Raw genomic sequence first — 19,226 nt, 5'->3', positions numbered from 1 at the left:
ACCCGAATGCCCGCCTCCAGGCGTTTAGAAACCTTTAAGGCCGGAGGGCGGCTGGCAGGAAGAGGTTAATTGAGACATGTACACACTATATAGGGATATGCTTTATTCATATTTCATGTCAGAGGTTTAGAACCACTTTAAGCACCCCCCCGGTTCGGTTCACACCAGAACATGCGAACAGGCAAAAAATTTGTTCGAACACGTGAACACTGTTAAAGTCTATGGGACACGAACATGAAAAATTAAAAGTGCAAATTTTAAAGGCTAATATGCAAGTTATTGTCATAAAAAGTGTTTGGGGACCTGGGTCCTGCCCCAGGGGACATGTATCAATGCAAAAAAAGTTTTAAAAATGCGTAAAGTGAAACAATAAAAGTGAAATATTTTACATGGGGGTGTGTATAGTATGCCTGTGAAGTAGCACATGTTTCCTGTGTTTAGAACTGTCCCTGCACAAAATGTCACTTATAAAGGAAAAAGGGTAATTTAAAATAACTTGCGGCTATAATGAATTGTTGGGTCCCGGAAATACAGATCAAAGTCATTGAAAAAAACATCTGGGTTTTCCCCCCAGTCCATTACCAGGATCTTTGGGTCTGGTATGAATATTAATTTGGGAGGCGGCGTTCTGACGTCACCGCGCATCTTCTACCCGGATACGGGCTGTGTATCAAGCTGGCCGGCTTGCTTTTTATATGCTCTACACTTGCTGACCTATGTAAGTGCAATTTTCTTTTAACTTACCAATAAAACAGACAGTTTTACGCTATGTGAGTCCTTTCTGTTTTGCATACCCTTGGACAATTCATCAAGTGCATATACCTATTGTAAGGACACAGATATCAGGATTCCAGCGCTGTGGCTGTCTTTGGGATATCATCCATCTTTGCCTCTTATCATGCGGTATTTGATCTCTTATAATTTGGAGATCAATTTTATCTGGTAAGAGGCTTTTATATCGTTGGTGGAGGACCTTTTCTGTCAAGCACTTTTCCTTTGTGGATTGAGTTTATCACCTGGGAGATTGTTGATACTAATTTGCCTTTGTGGCGGGACTGACCACTTATTTGAACTTTTTCACATTTATGTTCACATATCATTTATTAGCGCGATCTCTTCTCCTTTTGCATCATTGTTTGTGTGGTATAACACTTTTTTAATCGCTGCTTTTCTTCATTTTAACAAGCGCAATATTTTTTTTTTATATACATGAATATTAAGGGGAACTCCGAACCAAAAAAAAAAGCATGGGTTCCCCCCCAGATTCCATATTAGGCCCTTCAGGTCTGGTATGGATATTAAGGGGAACCCCGCGCCATTTAAAAAAAATGGTGTGGGGTTCCCCCAAAAATACATACCAGACCCTTCAGGTCTGGTATGGATTTTAAGGGGAACCCTGCACCAAAATTTAAAAATTCACGTAGGGGGGGGGGGGGATCTGGAGTTCCCCTTTGTTAAAGGGGGGCTTCTAGATTTCAATAAGCCCCCCACCCACAGGGCAAGGGTTGTGGGGATGAGGCCCTTGTCCCCATCAACATGGGGATATCCTCCCCATGTTGAGGGCATGTGACCTGGTACGGTTTAAGGGTCTGGTATGGATTTTTGGGGAAACCCCAAGCCATTTTTTGGTTCCCCTTAATAGCTATACCAGAACTGAAGGGCCTGATATGGAATTTGGGGGGGACCCCCACGCTTTTTTTTTTGGTTTGGGGTTCCCCTTAAAATTCATACCAGACCCAAAGGGCCTGGTAATGGACTGGGGGGGGAACCCCTGACGTTTTTTTAATGACTTTGATCTGTATTGCCAGGACCCGACAATTCATGAAATGTGGGGGACACAGCAGTGACAGTTACTTGGGACACAGCATTGCTGAAGGATAGCACAGAGGGAGGCACACCTCCCAACTTTTTGAAAAGGGAATGAGGGACACCTATCAGCAAAAGTATGCAGGCATAGGACACACCCCTTGCCAGGAGAATTGTACAAAAAAACAAGATTGGTTAAGCCCACAAGTGCTTTTTTTTAACCACTAATATTCCTTTATATTGGCTTTTGGAATTTACAAATGCAGCAATTTAGAAATCAAATGAAAGGTTTAGCACTGGAAAACACTTTTTGATAGATAAAAAGTGCATTTTATATACATCTATATAGATCAAACCAAAATGAGGGACAAATGAGGAGGAATGAGGGACAGAGGGACATTGCTCCAAATCAGGGACAGTACCTCAAATTCAGGGACAGTTGGGAGCTATGGAGGGAAGTGTACCCCATTATTCTTGCATCTGTGCTGAGCATCAGTGTTGTTCATCTTCCTTTAAAAAAGTAACTAGTTTTCACAGAATAGCACGTATTTGCCTAGGGCTGATCTGCACAGTGACCCGCACACTACTAGCCTGCACAGAGTCCTGGAGCACACACCAATATTTTATATTTATTTATATTTTTCTTTAGCACTTGTTTTTTCTGAAAATATAAGTCTATAGGGCAATAGGCTCTGAACCACTACCTGCCTGCACAGTGTCATGGAAGACACATCAATAGCCTATAGCACTTACTTAATACAAATACACTTTATTTCTCTTACACACGTCCATCACTGGGCTAAAGTCTTGTTTTTTTTTAGTAATAGGGATTTGTTCCCAATCTGTTTTTGCACACAGCATCACTTAGTGGGTATAAACTATATCTGCACATTAACACTTTACACAATACCCTCTGATGTAATCATTCGAACAGGAAAGGTGTATATAGGATATCATTAGAACAGAAACTCAACCCAATAGCTCACTTCTCATTTCAATTGGATACATATATATTGTTTCACTGGAAGCACCAATACAACATTGGGTCACCAGTGTCCAACACAAGCAATAATAGAGGGCAGCACCTGCACACTTGGACGTAACAGTGTATAGGTTTAGGAGACCCATCTCCATTGGTCCCTCCTAACAATTGAAGCTCCCCTACAAATATTACACACTATATAAGGCATCTTGTGGAACTCATTACTAAGCCAAAGCAGCGCCACCATCCCTTCACTTTTTCTTGTCATTTCCAGGCCTCTTTGAGGCCCGTCAGGGAGGCAGCAGCTCATCATTACATACTCCTAAGCGCGGATCCCCCCTCTTTATTTTTCAATAGTAATCAGGTAGATTACTAGTTACCCCTTGAAGGGCAATCGTTACGTAACGGCGTTTATTTAAACGCCGTTACTTACAACACTGCTGAGCATACTTGCAGATTACGACATTCACCCCCACCACTTCTGTTGTTATTTGGATCTAACATGTAGAACAAAAACATCTTGTTGCTGGTATCTGCCCAGCCCAAGTTGGCCGTGTCCCTGGCATCATGTGGCAAATGGGCACTAACAAACGAACCATTCAATTTTTGTCATCAACATATGTCTTTTTTATAATGATCACAGTACATAAGCGGGCTGGTGATAGCAGAGCCCGTCCAGGACCACAGCGTGCCTTCTCTAACGCCTCATGATGTACCAATCCACATACAGCCAAACGCCTCTGTCTCCGTCACCACGGCAACATGCGCCTGGTAACACCGGAAGTACCTCTGCGGGCGACTTCCGCTTCCTGCGGAGCGCAGAGTCCCGGCGCTCTAGGACGGCTCGATGGTTGAGGCTCGCTGTGGGAGAAGACATGGAGGCTGGCACCTCGGTAAGTCACATTGTTAATGGTGGCCTGGTCGGGAGGGCGCTTCACAAATACACAGGGCTCGTGCTGTGGCTGCGCATCTACTTATACCGTCCGGCTGAGCTGTGTTTACATGGACTCGTGCTTGCTGTGTTGTGTAGAAGTGTCACTGCAGTGGGAGAGGGTTCCTGAGGCTGCTGCCTGTGTGTACTATCAATGCCTGTAGAACCAGTGGAGAGGAAGGCTTTGAATTTCCAGAAACTAAGCCACGTTGTATGATTGGGTGTAGGTCTCACACTTTTCTTTTTAAGCTTTCCAGGGCATAGTTTACACTTGGGAAGATTGGGGCGTAGTACAAACAGTTGTTTGAGCCCCAGTTTTACTATTATCCGCCCACCCCACAATGCATTGTGACACAAATGATCCCCTCCATTGTTTGGTAGGAAGTACAGCCCACATATCCTGATCCATTTAAAGTGGGACTTTACCTATAACAACTTGATAAAAAAGAAATGTTCTTTAGCAAGGAACATTCTACATTAACCGGTTGCTGACTGCCCTATAACACATTTACTGCTCCAGGGTGGCAGCTGTGCACTCGGTCACGTGTGTGTGTGTGTGTAATATATATATATATATATATATATATATATATATAATGTGTGTGTTTCACGCTCCAGAGTAGGGAGCGCCCGGCAGTGCTGTGATTTGATCCAGCACTGATCAGTTACCAAGTCCAGGCCAATGATTTTTGGATTGGACCTGCTGATGGAACAGCATGTGCCTGTGTTTACAAAAGGCAGGCACAGGAAATGATTCTCCCTCCCCTTTTGGTTCCAGGGTGAGAAGAGAAAGCATCATACTGTGAGTTATAAGTTCTACACAGGCACATTTAACCCTCTGATTTCCCCCAGTTAACTCTTTCACTGCCATGTCACAGTACCATTATTACAGTGTACAGTTGTTCTTTTTTACTGATCACTGTATTAGGCTGGGTTCACACTTTCTTCACATGCGGCTCACAGCAGGGGTCTGGTTTCAGGTTTGATTTCAGCCTGAATTTTTGGCTGAATTTGGACCTGAAACGAACCAAAAGACGCACAGGGCTCCTGTGCAAATTCGCACCGGAAGCCGCAGCGGAGATATGTGAACCGGCTCCATAGAGAAGCCTGTCAAAATCTCCTGCTATTGCAAACTGGATGCAGGGAACCATGCAATAGTGTGAACTCGGCCTTAGTGTCACAGGTAACACCAGATAGCGTTCGTATCAATCCAAGATAGCGCTAGTTTGTGCGCTACATATTCACTAATAGATTTGAACACCCTGATCGCCCCCCTCAGTTAACCCTTTAACTATCAGTACAGTGTACAGATTTATTTTTTTCGGATCACTGTATTAGTGTCATCGGTGACACCAGATAGAGTTGCGTCCACATCAATCCCACACAGTGTCAGTTTGCCCACCACATATTCCCTTGTAAATTTTAACCCTTTGATTGCCAGTAACACTATCAGACACACTATAAATCTCCATTACTAGTATAGTGTCTGAACAGATCAATATCTTTGAACAGATCAGAACTATACTAGTGTCCCCAATAGTATAGTGTTCCCAAAAATGCAGAGTTAGCAGGATCAGCCCCAAAACCTGCGTTTAGCCCCTCTGCCCCCCCCCCCCCCTTGTGCAGTGTTAGTAGATCACTGTCACTTATGATACACACAAAACTGCAGTGTTTGCAAGATCAGGCCCTGATGTATGCTAGCACTAGCAGGTACTTTTTTTTTTTTTTTTTTTTTTTCGGTTCAAGCGGTCCCTGACAGCCAGGTGCTATTTTTCCCGAGAGTCGCACTAGGTACCTGTAAATTTACTGGTCAAAATGTCCAACAAAAGGTACACTAGTGAAGTGGCCTACAAGATTCTGAGCATGTCAGATGAGTGATGGGCAGGCCTCACTGTCAGAATCGGGCTCAGTATACAAACCTGTAGAGAGCAGCGGCACCCTGACAGATGGCTCAGACGATGGAGTAGTGGTCCCTGTTAAGTTTAGGCATACCTGACCCCGTGCCTAGGTTGCTGAGGTGCTACAATTGCATGATTCTTTTTATATGCAGTAAAGTGCTAGTACTAGCGCTGCTCTACCTTTTTGTGAACTGGCGAGCACCAGCAGTCTAGTACATCCTGGTCTTTTACATACCAGCACTGCATTATCATTTTGTGACATAGCAAGTCTAAGTGCAGTCCAAGCTGGTGTGATTGCTAACACAAGTAAGTGTCTCACAGCCACCAAGAATTTGAACGCAGGCCCATAGTGCCTTTCCTGATGTGCTTGCAGATTCTGCGGCCCCTGTACCCCAGCCCATTCACTTGCCAACCCGGAATTCAGGTGGAAATGGCAAACTTAACTCCCCCTTGATTTTTTTTTTTTTTTTTGCTGTTTTTCACTGAAAATCTGTATCAATCGGTTGTGGACCAAAGCAATTTATATGCCAAGAAATATATTGCCGCCAACCCAAATTCGTTCCATGCCAAACAATTTGAATGGAAACGTATAACGGTTGATTGAGGGCCTAACCCTCAACATGGGCATTACTAAAAGGAATGAGTTGCGGTCATATTTGTCCACAGACCCAATTCATCATCATGCCCGTGTTCTCTGCTGCCATGGCCAGGGGTAGATACGAGAATATAATACATTTTTTGCATTTCAACAATGAACTCTGTAGTCCTCGGGGTGACCCATGATATGAAATACACATTTTGGCCCCTCGCAAATCACTTTCATCAAAAAAATGCAGACTTGTTTATGCCCCAACAAGATGTCTGCGTAGATGTGTCCCTCATTCGTTTTTCTGGCTGCCTTGCATTCAATCAGTTTCTTCCCAGCGAGTGTGCTAGATATGGAGTCAAAAATTTATAAGCAGCTCTGGGAGAGTGCAGCAGGCAATTCGTGTAATGGATGTACAAGGGAAAAGATAGTCATGTGGAGCCCCCCAGATGCCAAGACTACATGGGGAGTAGTGGAAAGATGGTTTGGGACTTGGTGTCTCCCTTGTTCTGTAAAGGGTACTACTTTATGTGGACAATTTGTATACAAGTTTGCCACTTTTTAGACACTTCTTTGAATTGGAAATTCGTTCAGTGTGTGCTGTAAATTGCCTCCAGCATTGCTCCTGCTTCTTGCTGGAAGCTGCTATTTTTGCTGAAGCCCAGAGCCCCTGAACAGGAGTAAATAATAAAGCGGAACTAAACGCATCAATTTAACAGTTTCATGAACAGTTACATTCCTGGAAAGCCGGGATTGTTGTCACCTTTGCTTGTATCCTCAACCAAACTATCAAATGGCTGGTATCTTAGCTAGCCTAGCACTGAGAAAGGGGGCGCACCACCAAAATGAACCAGCTCTACACCCCCGGGATGTAATTTGAGTATGTGCCTCCTCACTGCATGGCATCTTGTGGTTCATTGGCTTTTACCAGTTGGTATTTTGTGAGCATTCAGTTTTATAACACTAAATAAATGTTTACCGTAATGCACTAGGTGCGTGCACCTTCTTGTCCGTTTGTTTTTGTAGCTTCACTTTGAAATACCCCATCTGAGGAGGGCTGCATCCGTCTAGCATTTGGGATTGCTGTTGCTCATCTTGCATCTAACCACAGAGGACCTCACAGCGCTGGAAGTGACTGCTTGTGCTAGTCTCATAACTGATCCCATGTGCAGCACCATAGCAGTTTCAGATCAAACCTTAGCAGCTTCCTTGGCTGTAAAGGATAGGTGGATTTAATTCCACTTTTAAGGCTGTCAGCAGATTGGCCTCTACAAATTCGGCAGTGCCTAAAAATAGAGTGAGCATGTGCAGAGCAGGGTGAGACAGTGTATCACTGGATTTTACACAGTATAGGCACTTATTTTTAATATTTTACATAGCTATACCTGCAGAAGGGGCCAGCCTTAAGTGATCTAGCAGAGCTTAATTTTCTGACTAGATCCATGTAAGTCCAAGTGAATGGGCAATCCATACGGTTGCAACAGAGCAGGATTTTAAGGATCAAAACAGGCAGTGAGTAGGGGATATAATGCTTCCTCTCTATGACAAACAGTTGACTGGATCGCTCATGGTGCAAGGTGAGTGTTAAAAGAGAGAGAGAGCTTCAGGATTAAAAAAAAGAAAACCATCGTACTCGCCTAGGTGGATGCAGCATCTGTTCCCCGCCGCTTCTAAGACCGCGAACTGAGCATTCAAAGACCACTGATCGCTCAGTTCTAGGTATTCAGTCTGCAGAGAGCAGGTGACTGTTAGTCACCAGCTCTCTGCTCTAGGCTTTGGAGAGGAAGGGAGCAGCTGGCTCTTGATGTCGGTGCCTTGCTGAGCTAAGTGCCAGTCGGGCATCTGGGTAAATCCTGACAATAAAGTCAGGCTCTCCCCAGAGCCTGGACCGGCACAGTGATGTCAGCTGACAGCAGACTTTAGCTTGCTTCCGGCTGAATACGTTTCAAAGCAGTGCAGAACTAAGTGCAATCCTGTGACCCACAGAAGTAGTGCCAAAAGAGCATGAACCCTAACTGTTTTTGCAATTACAAGCATTTGGGATTTTGTTTTTAGAATTGAACTTCCTGCAGTCTTGCCCAGTTGAACAGAATTCTCTCCTGTACTGAAATGTCTTACTCTGGTTTGCTGCAAACAGTGACCTCAAGGCTCACCGGTACCAGCATGTGCTGCAGTGCTTTCTTTTTTTTCCCCCTAGTTGTATGTTTGTTTGTTTTTTGGTGTGCTTACTGGGGGTAAGTCTGTGCAAGTCGCAATGAAATCCCCAAAAAGTAGTGCAGAAACCTATTTTAGAGTCGCTGCGGCTTGAGTTGCAACAATTTGAACACTTCCATTGCTGGCAGTTGGGTGCAACAGGTCATCTGATTTTAAACTATCACATTTACCTTCCACCAGTGAGAACCAAGGCTTATACAGTGTTTTGTTGCTAGAACTCTTATTGTGCAGAGGTACTAAAATTTAAAACATCAGCCGTTTTGCTATTAATTTTAAAGTAATCAAAATGTTTTAAACCCTGTAAATTAAGAATGCTTTCATCTTTCTTTTTTTCAGGAAGCTGCTTTTTCAGCATTGAAACGTCCAGCTGAAGAATTTGAAGATGCGGAAGGGAAAAGGTTTTGCCCCATTAACCCTGACATTATTAAGAAAGAAATAAAAGAGGATGATGATGAGGCAGGCAGCGGTGAAGAAGCATGGCTGAGCAGCTTTGGATTATACAGTGATGACGCAACTCAGTCAAGTAACCATTCAAATGCTGCTGATATCAGCACAAATTCCTTTGCAGAAGGTGTTTTTGATTCCAGCACAGAATTCCACTATCCAGTAAACGATAATTCATCATTTTTTAATGTAGAAAAGCCTTTTCAGCCTTCAGCTGAGCTTGTGCCCCCACAGTGTTTTGGCACCAGGAAGTTAAGGTTTCAGAGTGCGTGGTACACAGACTTCCCATGGCTTCATTACAACCCTCAGCTAAAAGGTGTTCTTTGTTTTACCTGTGGAAAAGCAGAAACTATGGGTCTCCTGGGTTCCACAAGAAGGAGAGATTCTGTGTTTACAGCTGTAGGATTCTCTAACTGGAAAAAGGCCCGAGACAAATTTGGATCCCATCAGAAGTCTAAGAGCCATGAGTTTGCAACCTGGAAATTGATGCACGCTTTACAGCATCAGAAAAGGGAAGCTGCTCTGGAACAGCAAAGGAAAGTTAGACAGGCCATTCCAGCCATTTGTCTGAATAAACTTATCTCTGCCATCCGATTTTTGATCCATCGAGGCCACACATTCCAAAACCATGAATCGATTGAAGAGAGTTTGTTTGAGCTTCTAAAGTTCTTAGGTCAGGATAATGAGATGTTCAGATATTGGCTCATGGCGAATCAGAATTTCACTAGTCCAGAAATTCAGCATGAAATAATCAGCCTAATGAGCCAGGAGATTGTAGGTGTAATTGCAAAAGATGTCAACCAAGGCTCAATGTACTACTCTGTAATTGTAGATTGCATTCAGAATTCCGATTCTAATCAGCTGAGTCTTACCTTGCGTTACTTGGATTCTGAGATGCATCCGCAAGAAGAATTTATTGGGTTTGTAGACCCAATGGAAGAAACTGGAACATCTGCTGCAAACCTCATCTTAGATCTTCTTGACCGATATTCATTGCCAATTGATCTTTTAAGAGGAATTGCATTTGAGGGATCATCGTCCTCCCTTTGCTATACAGAATCACGTGTCCTAATGAAACAGAAACAGCCCTTAGCCATGTTTGTACATTGTGGAACTCCTTGCAGCAGTTCTTTGGCAAGAGATTGTAGCCACGCTAGTCCAATTTTGCAGCAAGCATTGTATTCTGTAAATGATCTGTGCAAGTTATTCAGCCAAATGCCCAAATTCAGATTTTTACTTGCAGAGGTGTCCCCAAGTCCTGCCTGTCAAACTCGCTATTTATGTTTTTCCAAATGGTGTGTTAATCTACAAGTAATTAATACTGTTATTCAGCACTATGGCTTAATCATAGAAGGGCTCAGGGAGATGCAAACACATCCTGGAGTTTCTGGGGTAAGAGCGCACTCATTGTTGAGAGAATTTATTGAAGGGAACACTCTTGTAAGTTTGTTCATCACAAGGTCACTGATGGAGTCTCTGAACATTCTGAATTCAAATCTGGATGAACAAAGCAGACTTATGTCAAGCTCCCTTAAGAAAGTAAGACTGGTAAAAGAAATTTTGGTCAGGTTACGTCAAGAAGCATCAGTACAGGATTTCATGAGACAAGCAGAAGATTTTGTTACTAAGCTTAATATTTTACCGGTTTCCATTCCACAAAAGAGACAGCTAAATCCTCAGAACACGGACACTGAAGATCAAGCTCCGATGCCAAAAGAGGATTTTTTCAGAGATGAGTATTTTAAATTACTTGATGCTGTCATCTCTCAACTCGATAACAGGTTCCTTCAACAAGGTTTTATTGATTACTGTCATCTGGAAGATGTGCTTCTGTCTGCTGGAAAAGGGGAATCTGACACTGTTATTGGAGAAAAGCTGGGAATCCTCTCTAAATACCCAGAGTTTAATGTTCGAATGTTAAAGATACAGTTGGAAATGTTTGCTCACAAAAACAGCTATACTTCTTTGTCTGAAGCTGTTGGCTTTTACAAGTCTGTTAGTCCTGAAGTGAAGGAGTTTTTCAGTGAGTTGGGTAAATTTCTGAAACTCTTGCTGATAATTCCTGTAAGCACATCTGAGAGCGACCAGGTCTGTTGTACTTTCCAGAGACTCAAAACTTTGCTGGAGTTTACTACAGTGGAGACGCGGTCAAATCATGTAGCTCTATGTTATGCGAATGAGACTAGGTTAGACAGCTTGTGTATAGACTCTATTGCACATAATTTTGTGCATGGCTTTTGAGCACTTAATGGGTTTGCCATAACAATCAACAGTGTTTTTCAGAACGGACATATCTCTGCCTGACCAGCTTTGAGTATGCCACTTCCAATATGTTTATATAATGCAACTACAAAAGAAGAATGAAATAACCAAGGTATCAAAATATTGTAAATAAAAATTGTATATAATTTTGTGCCACCCATTTCACAGAACTATAGCCTTTGTGATTTCCTTATGAGTTGTACACGAACAGCCTTTTTATTTTGTCTTGAAGTTTCTCCATTTCATTTGTGCTTTTCTTTGTCACATAATTCTTCATTATTTTGAGAATTGTAATTTTACGTATCGCATTTTAAAGGCGGGAGAGTACTGTAACTTATTATTATTTTTTTTTTTTTAAGTTGAATTTTTTAACCACTTGCCGATCTCCTCATGTACATATACGTCAGCAGAATGGCACGGACAGGCACATGTACGTACCTGTACGTGCTCTGCTTGACGTGTGTCGGGGGTCCGATCGGGACCCCCCCCCCGGTACATGCGGCGCGGTCGGTAAGCCTCGGGGAGCGATCCGGGACGACGGCGCGGCTATTCGTTTATAGTTGCCCCGTCGCGATCGCTCCCCGGAGCTGAAGAACGGGGAGAGCCGTGTGTAAACACGGCTTCCCCTTGCTTTACTATGGCGGCGCATCGATCGAGTGATCCCTTTTTATAGGGAGACTCGATCGATGATGTCAGTCCTACAGCCACACCCCCCTACAGTTGTAAACACACACACAGTGAACCCTAAATGTTACAGCGCCCCCTGTGGTTAACTCCCAAACTGCAACTGTCATTTTCACAATAAAGAATGCAATTTAAATGCATTTTTTGCTGTGAAAATGACAATGGTCCCAAAAATGTGTCAAAATTGTCCGAAGTGTCCGCCATAATGTCGCAGTCACGAAAAAAATCGCTGATCGCCGCCATTAGTAGTAAAAAAAATAAAAATGCAATACAACTATCCCCTATTTTGTAAACGCTATAAATTTTGCGCAAACCAACCGATAAACGATTATTGCGATTTTTTTTTTTTTTTTTTTTTTTACCAAAAATAGGTAGAATATGTATCGGCCTAAACTGAGGAAAAAAAACAATTATATATGTTTTTGGGGGATATTTATTATAGCAAAAAAATTGCATTTTTTTCAAAATTGTCGCTCTATTTTTGTTTAGCGCAAAAACTAAAAACCGCAGATGTGATCAAATACCACCAAATGAAAGCTCTATTTGTGGGGAAAAAAGAACGCCAATTTTGTTTGGGAGCCACGTCGCAGGACCGCGCAATTTTCTGTTAAAGCGACGCAGTCCCGAACTGTAAAAACACCTTGGGTCTTTAGGCAGCATATTGGTCCGGTCCTTAAGTGGTTAAACACAATATGCCTTTCTAAGAAAAAATAATGGGAGTGATTTACTAAATGAAAATTTTGTTTTGATTCATTCTTCTTGTACACCATGGCCCGGATTCTTAAAGCACTTACGCCGACGTATCTACTGATACGACGGCGCATCCGTGCACTTACGCGGCGTATCTATGCGCCTGATTCTGCAATTAAGATACCCCTGAATTTTGGCTTCATACGACCGACGTAAGGTTCCTACGCCGTCGGAGCCTGGGCGCATATTTACGCTGGCCGCAAGGGGCGCTTCCATTGATTTACGCGTCGAATATGCAAATGACCGAGATACGGCGATTCACGAACGTACTTGTGCCCGTCGCAGTAGTATACGCCGTTTACGTAAGGCGTACGTCCGGCGTAAAGTTATTTCACCTATAGGAGGCGCATCCCATGCAAAGGTATGGACGACGGAACAGCCGTTGGCTTTTACGTCGTTTACGTAAGTCGTGCGTGAATGGGGCTGGGCGTAGGTTACGTTCACGTCGTAGGCATTGAGCCGTCGTATCTTAGGGAGTAAATTCGACGTGATCCTGAGCATGCGCGCGCATGCGCTGTCCGTTCGGCACATCATTTGCATGGGGTCAAGCTTCATTTAAATGGATCACGCCCACTTCCTTCCTACTTTTGAATTAGGCGGAATGTAGGGAGCAAGTGCTTTGTGAATGCTGTTCTTGCCTCTCTGTGTTACGTCGGCGTAGCGCATATGAGATGCGCTACGCCCGCACAAATATACGCCGCTCTAGGTGAATCCGGGCCCATGTCTTTAACCACTTTTTTTCCCCCTAAATAGCTTTCTTTACCTTAGTGCAGTCGTCCTTCACTTACCTCATCCTTCGATTTTGCTTTTAAATGTCCTTATTTCTTCTGAGAAATCCTCACTTCCTGTTCTTCTGTCTGTAACTCCACACCGTAATGCGAGGCTTTCTCTCTGGTGTGGAGAAAGTCTCTGGGGGGGGCGAGCAGGACGCCCACTAACACACAGCTCATTTATCTGCAAAGTTGAGTGTCCTGACCCTCCTGCTCGTTCCCTCCCCCCTCCAAGAGGCTTTCTACACACCAGGGAGAAAGCCTTGCATTACTGCATGTAGTTGGACAGAAGAACAGGAAGTGAGTATTTCTTAGAAGAAATAAGGACATTTAAAAGCAAAATCGAAGGATGTGGTAAGTGAAGGAGGACTGCACGAAGGTAAAGGAAGCTATTACCTTAGTGCAGGGTACGCCCCTTCAGCGCTCCCTATTGGTTAAGCTCGTCACTGCCAGTGTAATTTTTACAGTAATCAGTGCATTTTTATAGCACTGATCGCTGTATCAATGACTGGTCCCAAAATGGCGTCCGATGTGTCCGCCATAATGTCGCAGTCATGATAAAAATCGCTGATCGTAGCCATTACTAGTAAAAAAAAAAATATTAAAAATGCCATAAAACTATCCCCTATTTTGTAGACACTATAACTTTTGTGAAAACCAATCGATAAATGCTTATTATGATTTTTTACCAAAAATATGTAGAATACGTATCGGCCTAAACTGAGGAGAAATACTTTTTTTTTTTTATATATATTTTTTGGGGATATTTATTATAGCAAAAAGAAAAAAATATTGCTTTTTTTTTAAAAAAAATATATTTTTGTTTAATAGCGCAAAAAATAAAAAAACGCAGAGGTGATCAAATAACACCAAAAGAAAGCCCTATTTGTGGAAAAAAAAATACGTCCATTTTGTTTGGGAGCCACGTTGCACGACCGCGCAATTGTCCGTTGAAGTGACGCAGTGCCGAATCGCAAAAAGCGCTCTGGTCTTTGGCCAGCCAAATGGTCCAGGGCTTAAGTGGTTAATTAATGTTAATGTTTTTATTGTTGGAAAGAAAGGATTTGGGGTTATTGTTCCAGCTTTTACAGGGCTGGCTTTTTAAAAATGCAATTATTTGCCGATCGTATACTATGTCTATATACCGCGGCAAGGCAGGTGCACAGGATCACGCACCTAGTACGTAATCCTGCACTTATGGTTCTGGGGCACACATGCGCTCTGCCGTCGGTCCGCTAGCACTATGATTAGACACAGCGGGAACTGATTGGCAGGTACGACAGACTTTATGTCCCGCGGCGCCTGCTGATGCTTCGGTACACAGGCAGAACAGTGGTCTGTCACTACAGAAGACCTAGATCCTGTGTCTCTGCTAAGCAGGGCACCGATCTATGCCTTCTAGTACAAGTGCCTACCCTAAAGTAAGAAAGCACTGGTCAGGCACACATTTAACTTTGATCTCCCTTGATCTTAACCCCTTCCCAGCCAGTGTTAGTGCATATTTTTTTTAGCACTGATCACTGTATTTGTGTCACTGGTCCCCAAAATATGTCAGTGTCTTGACTGTTGGCTGCAATATCGCAGTACCAGTATAAGTCGCTGATTGCTGCCATTACTAGTTAAAAAAAATTGAAAATTCCATAGTTTGGATTGCGTAAAAGTTATAGCATCTACAATCAATATACACTTATTGGGATTTTTTATTTTTTACCAAAAATATGTAGTAAAATACATAGGGCCGAAACAACTAATCGATTAATCGACTATGAAATGAATCGAGTACAATTTTCATAATCGATTAATTGGCCAGTAACATAATGGGGTTAAAAAAAATTAAAATTAGCCCTTTATAGTACAAAAAAACTAATTGCTACTGTAAATATTACTTTCACTGTCCCACAGTAAAAAAATGAACCTCTAAGGCCCCATACACACGGGAGGATTTATCCGCGGATACCGTCCAGCGGACCGTTTCCACGGATAAATCCTCTCGAGGATTTCCGCGGATTTCAATCCGATGGAGTGTACTCGCCATCGTATCGAAATCCGCGCCGAAATCCTCTGGCGATGACGTGTCGCGTCGTCGCCGCGATTATGACGTGCGCGACGCTGTCATATAAGGAATTCCACGCATGCGTCTAATCATTACGACGCATGCGGGGGATCCCTTCGGACGGATGGATCCGGTGAGTCTGTACAGACCAGCGGATCCATCCGTTGGGATGGATTCCAGCGGATAGATTTGATAGCATGTCATCAAATATTTATCCGCTGGAAATCCATCCCAGGGGATAAATATCCGCGGAAACAGATCCGCTGGAGTGTACACACCATAGGATCTATCCGCTGAAACCCATTCGCTGGGATTTTTCAGCGGATGGATTCTATCGTGTGTATGGGGCCTAACAGTAGCGATTATTTGCTCTTTTTTTTACTTATTTTTGTGGGGTTTTTTTAACCCCATTATGTTACTAAACATCTCAGGCCTGGTTTCACACCTCTGTTTTTTGGTGCTTTTTGCAGAAACACACTACAGTTCATTTACATGTTTTCCTATGGGACACGTTCACATCCATGATTTTTTTTCAGGTGCTGCGTATTTGGAAAGGGCAAGGACTTTTTAACGCAAAATGGTGCTATTTTGTTTTTTTGGTTCAATATATGTCAATGGAGAAGCCGCAAAAAAGCATGTAATGCGTTTTTGCGGCAATTTGTGTTTTGTAACCTGCCCAAAAAAATGCAACATTTTTTTTTTTTTTTTTTTTTTTTTTTTCAAGGCTATTATTCGATTAATCTAAACAATAATCGGCCAACTAATCGATTCTGAAAATAATCGTTAGTTGCAGCCCTAAAAATACATATTAGCCTAAATTAATGAAATGCAATTTTTCTTTTCATTATTTTTTATTGGATATGTTTTATAGCAGGAAGTTAAAAATGATTTTTATTTTCAAAATTGTTGGTCTTTTTTGGTTATAGCTCAGAAACTAAAAACCGCAGAGTTGATCAAAATGGCACCAAAAAGCTCTATTTCTGGGGGGAAAATTACATAAATTTTGTTTAGAACACAGCATTACACGACCGTCGATTGTCAGTTAACCACTTAAAGACCTCAGGTGTTTTTCAGATTTGGTGTTTGCAAGACTAAAACAGTTTTTTCTGCTAGAAAATTACTTAAAACCCCCAAACATTATATATATTTTTTTCTAACACCCTAGAGAATAAAATGGCGGTCATCGCAATACTTTTTGTCACACCGTATTTGCGCAGCAGTCTTACAAGTGCACTTTTTTTGGAAAAAATTCACTTTTTTTAATTAAAAAATAAGACAACAATAAATTTGGCCCAATTTTTTTATATATTGTGAAAGATAATGTTACGCCGAGTAAAATGATACCCAACATGTCACGCTTTAAAATTGCGCCCGCTCGTGGCATGGCGTCAAACTTTTACCCTTAAAAATCTAGATAGGCGACGTTTAAAAAATTCTATTAGTTGCATTTTTTGAGCTACAGAGTAGCTCTAACGATCGCGGCGATACCTCACTTGTGTGATTTGAACACCGTTTTCATATGCGGGCGCTACTCGCGTATGCGTTCGCTTCTGCGCGCGAGCTCGTCAGGACGGGGCGCTTTAAAAAAATTTTTTTTTGTTTTCTTATTTAATTTTATTGATTTTATTATTTTTTACACTAAAATATAAAAAAAAAAAAAAATGATCACTTTTATTCCTATTACAAGGAATGTAAACATCCCTTGTAATAGAAAAAGCATGACAGGTCCTCTTAAATATGAGATCTGGGGTCAAAAAGACCTCAGATCTCATATTTAGGCTTAAATGCAAAAAAAAAGGAAAATTTGTCATTTAAAAAAATGACAGAAAAAAAATTGTCTCTTTAAGAGGCTGGGCGGGACTGACGTTTTGACGTCATTTCCGCCCAGCAGAGCTATGAGGACGGGTGGGGGCCATCTTGCCCTCACTCAAGTCCTCACTCTCCAGGCGGCAGCATCTGATCTCCTCCGCCGGCTCCGGTAAGCGGCGGAGGGCGAGGAAAAGCGGCGGGAGGGGGGGCCCCTCTCCCGCCACCGATAACGGCGATCTCGCGGTGAATCCGCCGCGGAGACCGCCGTTATCGTTTACACGGCCGCCCGCTGAAAACATGGATATCTCAGTTGTGGCAGCAGCTGCTGCCGTTACTGAGATATCCATGTTTAAAAAGAGGACGTATATATACAGTGGGGGGTCCTTAAGTGGTTAAAATAACACAGTGCCGTATCGCAAAAAATGGCCTGGTTGTAAAGGGGGATAAGTGGGTAAAGTTCACTTATGCTGGGACTATGGACATTGAACCACACCTGGAAAAAATTCACTGGGAACCAGTAGCTGGCATATTTAGTTAGGAGCCATCAAAATACAGTCAGTGCCTTTTGGTGATCATCAAAAGCAGAAAAATCCTGCTCATATTTGTCTTGTGTTCAGACATTCAACCATACATATGCTTATGTGTTACAGATTTACATCTTACTGAGCCATATTCTCACACAAGGCACTAGACTACTGACAAACGCCTTTAAATTTAAGTAAGGGGGTTCACTCAATTTTTTTAATAAACCCGGAAGTACCTGTTTTTTGCATATGCAGACACACTTGCAGGTAAGGTAGTCATCAATAGAAAATGGGAGAACAGGAAGTCAGATAGCTGGACAGAGCCAACATGTGAAAAGAGCAAGAAAGCCAGGCAAGAGAGTAATGCCCTGTACACACGATCGGTTCGTCCGATGAAAACGGACCGATGGATTTTTTCATCAGATATCCAACGAAGCTGACTTTCATCAGTCTTGCCTACACACCATCTGTTAAAAATCCGATCGTGTCCAACGCGGTGACGTAAAACACAACGTGCTGTGAAAAATAATGTTCAATGCTTCAGAGCATGCGTCGACTTGATTCTGAGCATGCGTAGATTTTTGACCGATGACTTTCCCCACAGACAATTGTTTTTTTTTGTAAAGGAAAAGAGATCGCGCTAAAAATAACAGTGAGTGGTGAACAAAGTTCAAATCAATGTGAATAGTCCCGCCACACGGGCAAATTAATATAGTAATCTCCCAGGTGCACCAACGAAATCCACAAGAAGAGTGCTTTAAAGGAAAGATCCTCCACCAAGATTAAGAAGGGCCTCTTACCGGATGGAATTGATCTCCAGATTATAAGAGATCTCACACAGCATGATAAGAGGTACTGGAATATATCACATAGGCAGCCACAGCATTGAAATCCTTAACAGAGTAGGTCCTCATTAAGCCAGAAACTTCCCAGTAGATCATCCACAGGTATGCAAGAAAACAAAGGCTCACATAGTGTAAAATCCTTATGTTTTAATGGAGAAAGTAAATGCAAACACACTTACATGTAGTAGATAAAAAACGAGCACATAAAAGCCGGCCAGCTTTGGAATCACAGCCCGTATCGGGTGAAAGGTACGCGGTGACGTCAGCACGCCGCCTCCCAACGTTTCGTCGCAATTGGACTTGATCACGGGATACGGGCGGTGCTCTGAGTCACCGCGTATATACACAAGCAAACGGATGCAGCCTCGATGTGAGCAGGCATTTTGAAATCAAATCCGCCATCTTAGCTACTGGAAAAAGTCTATTGTAAATAGTGACCCGAACCCGCACATAGTAAGGGCAGTCGTAAAGGCATATACAATGCACTCATATGAAGGGTGCATCTGCCGGGTTAGGAGTCATAATATGATGGCATCTAAACACATGTGTTATACATTAAATCTAACTGTATCAAAAATGCTAACACATGTTTAACGCTGCTGCGCAACTACATGTAACGGCGTACCAACACCGTCAGACTATGATCATCAACAGCATACTAATGAACC

The 19,226-nt window shown here is 42.6% G+C and overlaps 1 protein-coding gene across 1 annotated transcript; it reads left to right on the top strand.

Annotated features, from left to right (window-relative positions):
* Nucleotides 1–3,462: 3,462 nt before the first annotated feature.
* Nucleotides 3,463–11,293, top strand: LOC120940865. Its single transcript, XM_040353959.1, has 2 exons — nt 3,463–3,681; nt 8,754–11,293. The coding sequence occupies exons 1-2, from the start codon at nt 3,496–3,498 to the stop codon at nt 11,100–11,102; spliced, it is 2,535 nt and encodes an 844-aa protein (XP_040209893.1). The 5' UTR covers nt 3,463–3,495; the 3' UTR covers nt 11,103–11,293.
* Nucleotides 11,294–19,226: the final 7,933 nt, after the last annotated feature.

This window comes from Rana temporaria, chromosome 1 (genome assembly GCF_905171775.1).
Source record: "Rana temporaria chromosome 1, aRanTem1.1, whole genome shotgun sequence".
NCBI lineage: Eukaryota > Metazoa > Chordata > Amphibia > Anura > Ranidae > Rana > Rana temporaria.
This window is presented reverse-complemented; position numbering and strand designations above follow the sequence as displayed.

Bases quoted from the DNA above. Each gene is read 5' to 3' on its own strand.
- LOC120940865 (XM_040353959.1), top strand. From the start codon at position 3,496: ATGATGTACCAATCCACATACAGCCAAACGCCTCTGTCTCCGTCACCA. The intron at 3,682-8,753 runs GTAAGTCACATT...TCTTTTTTTCAG, and splicing joins ACATGGAGGCTGGCACCTCG to GAAGCTGCTTTTTCAGCATT.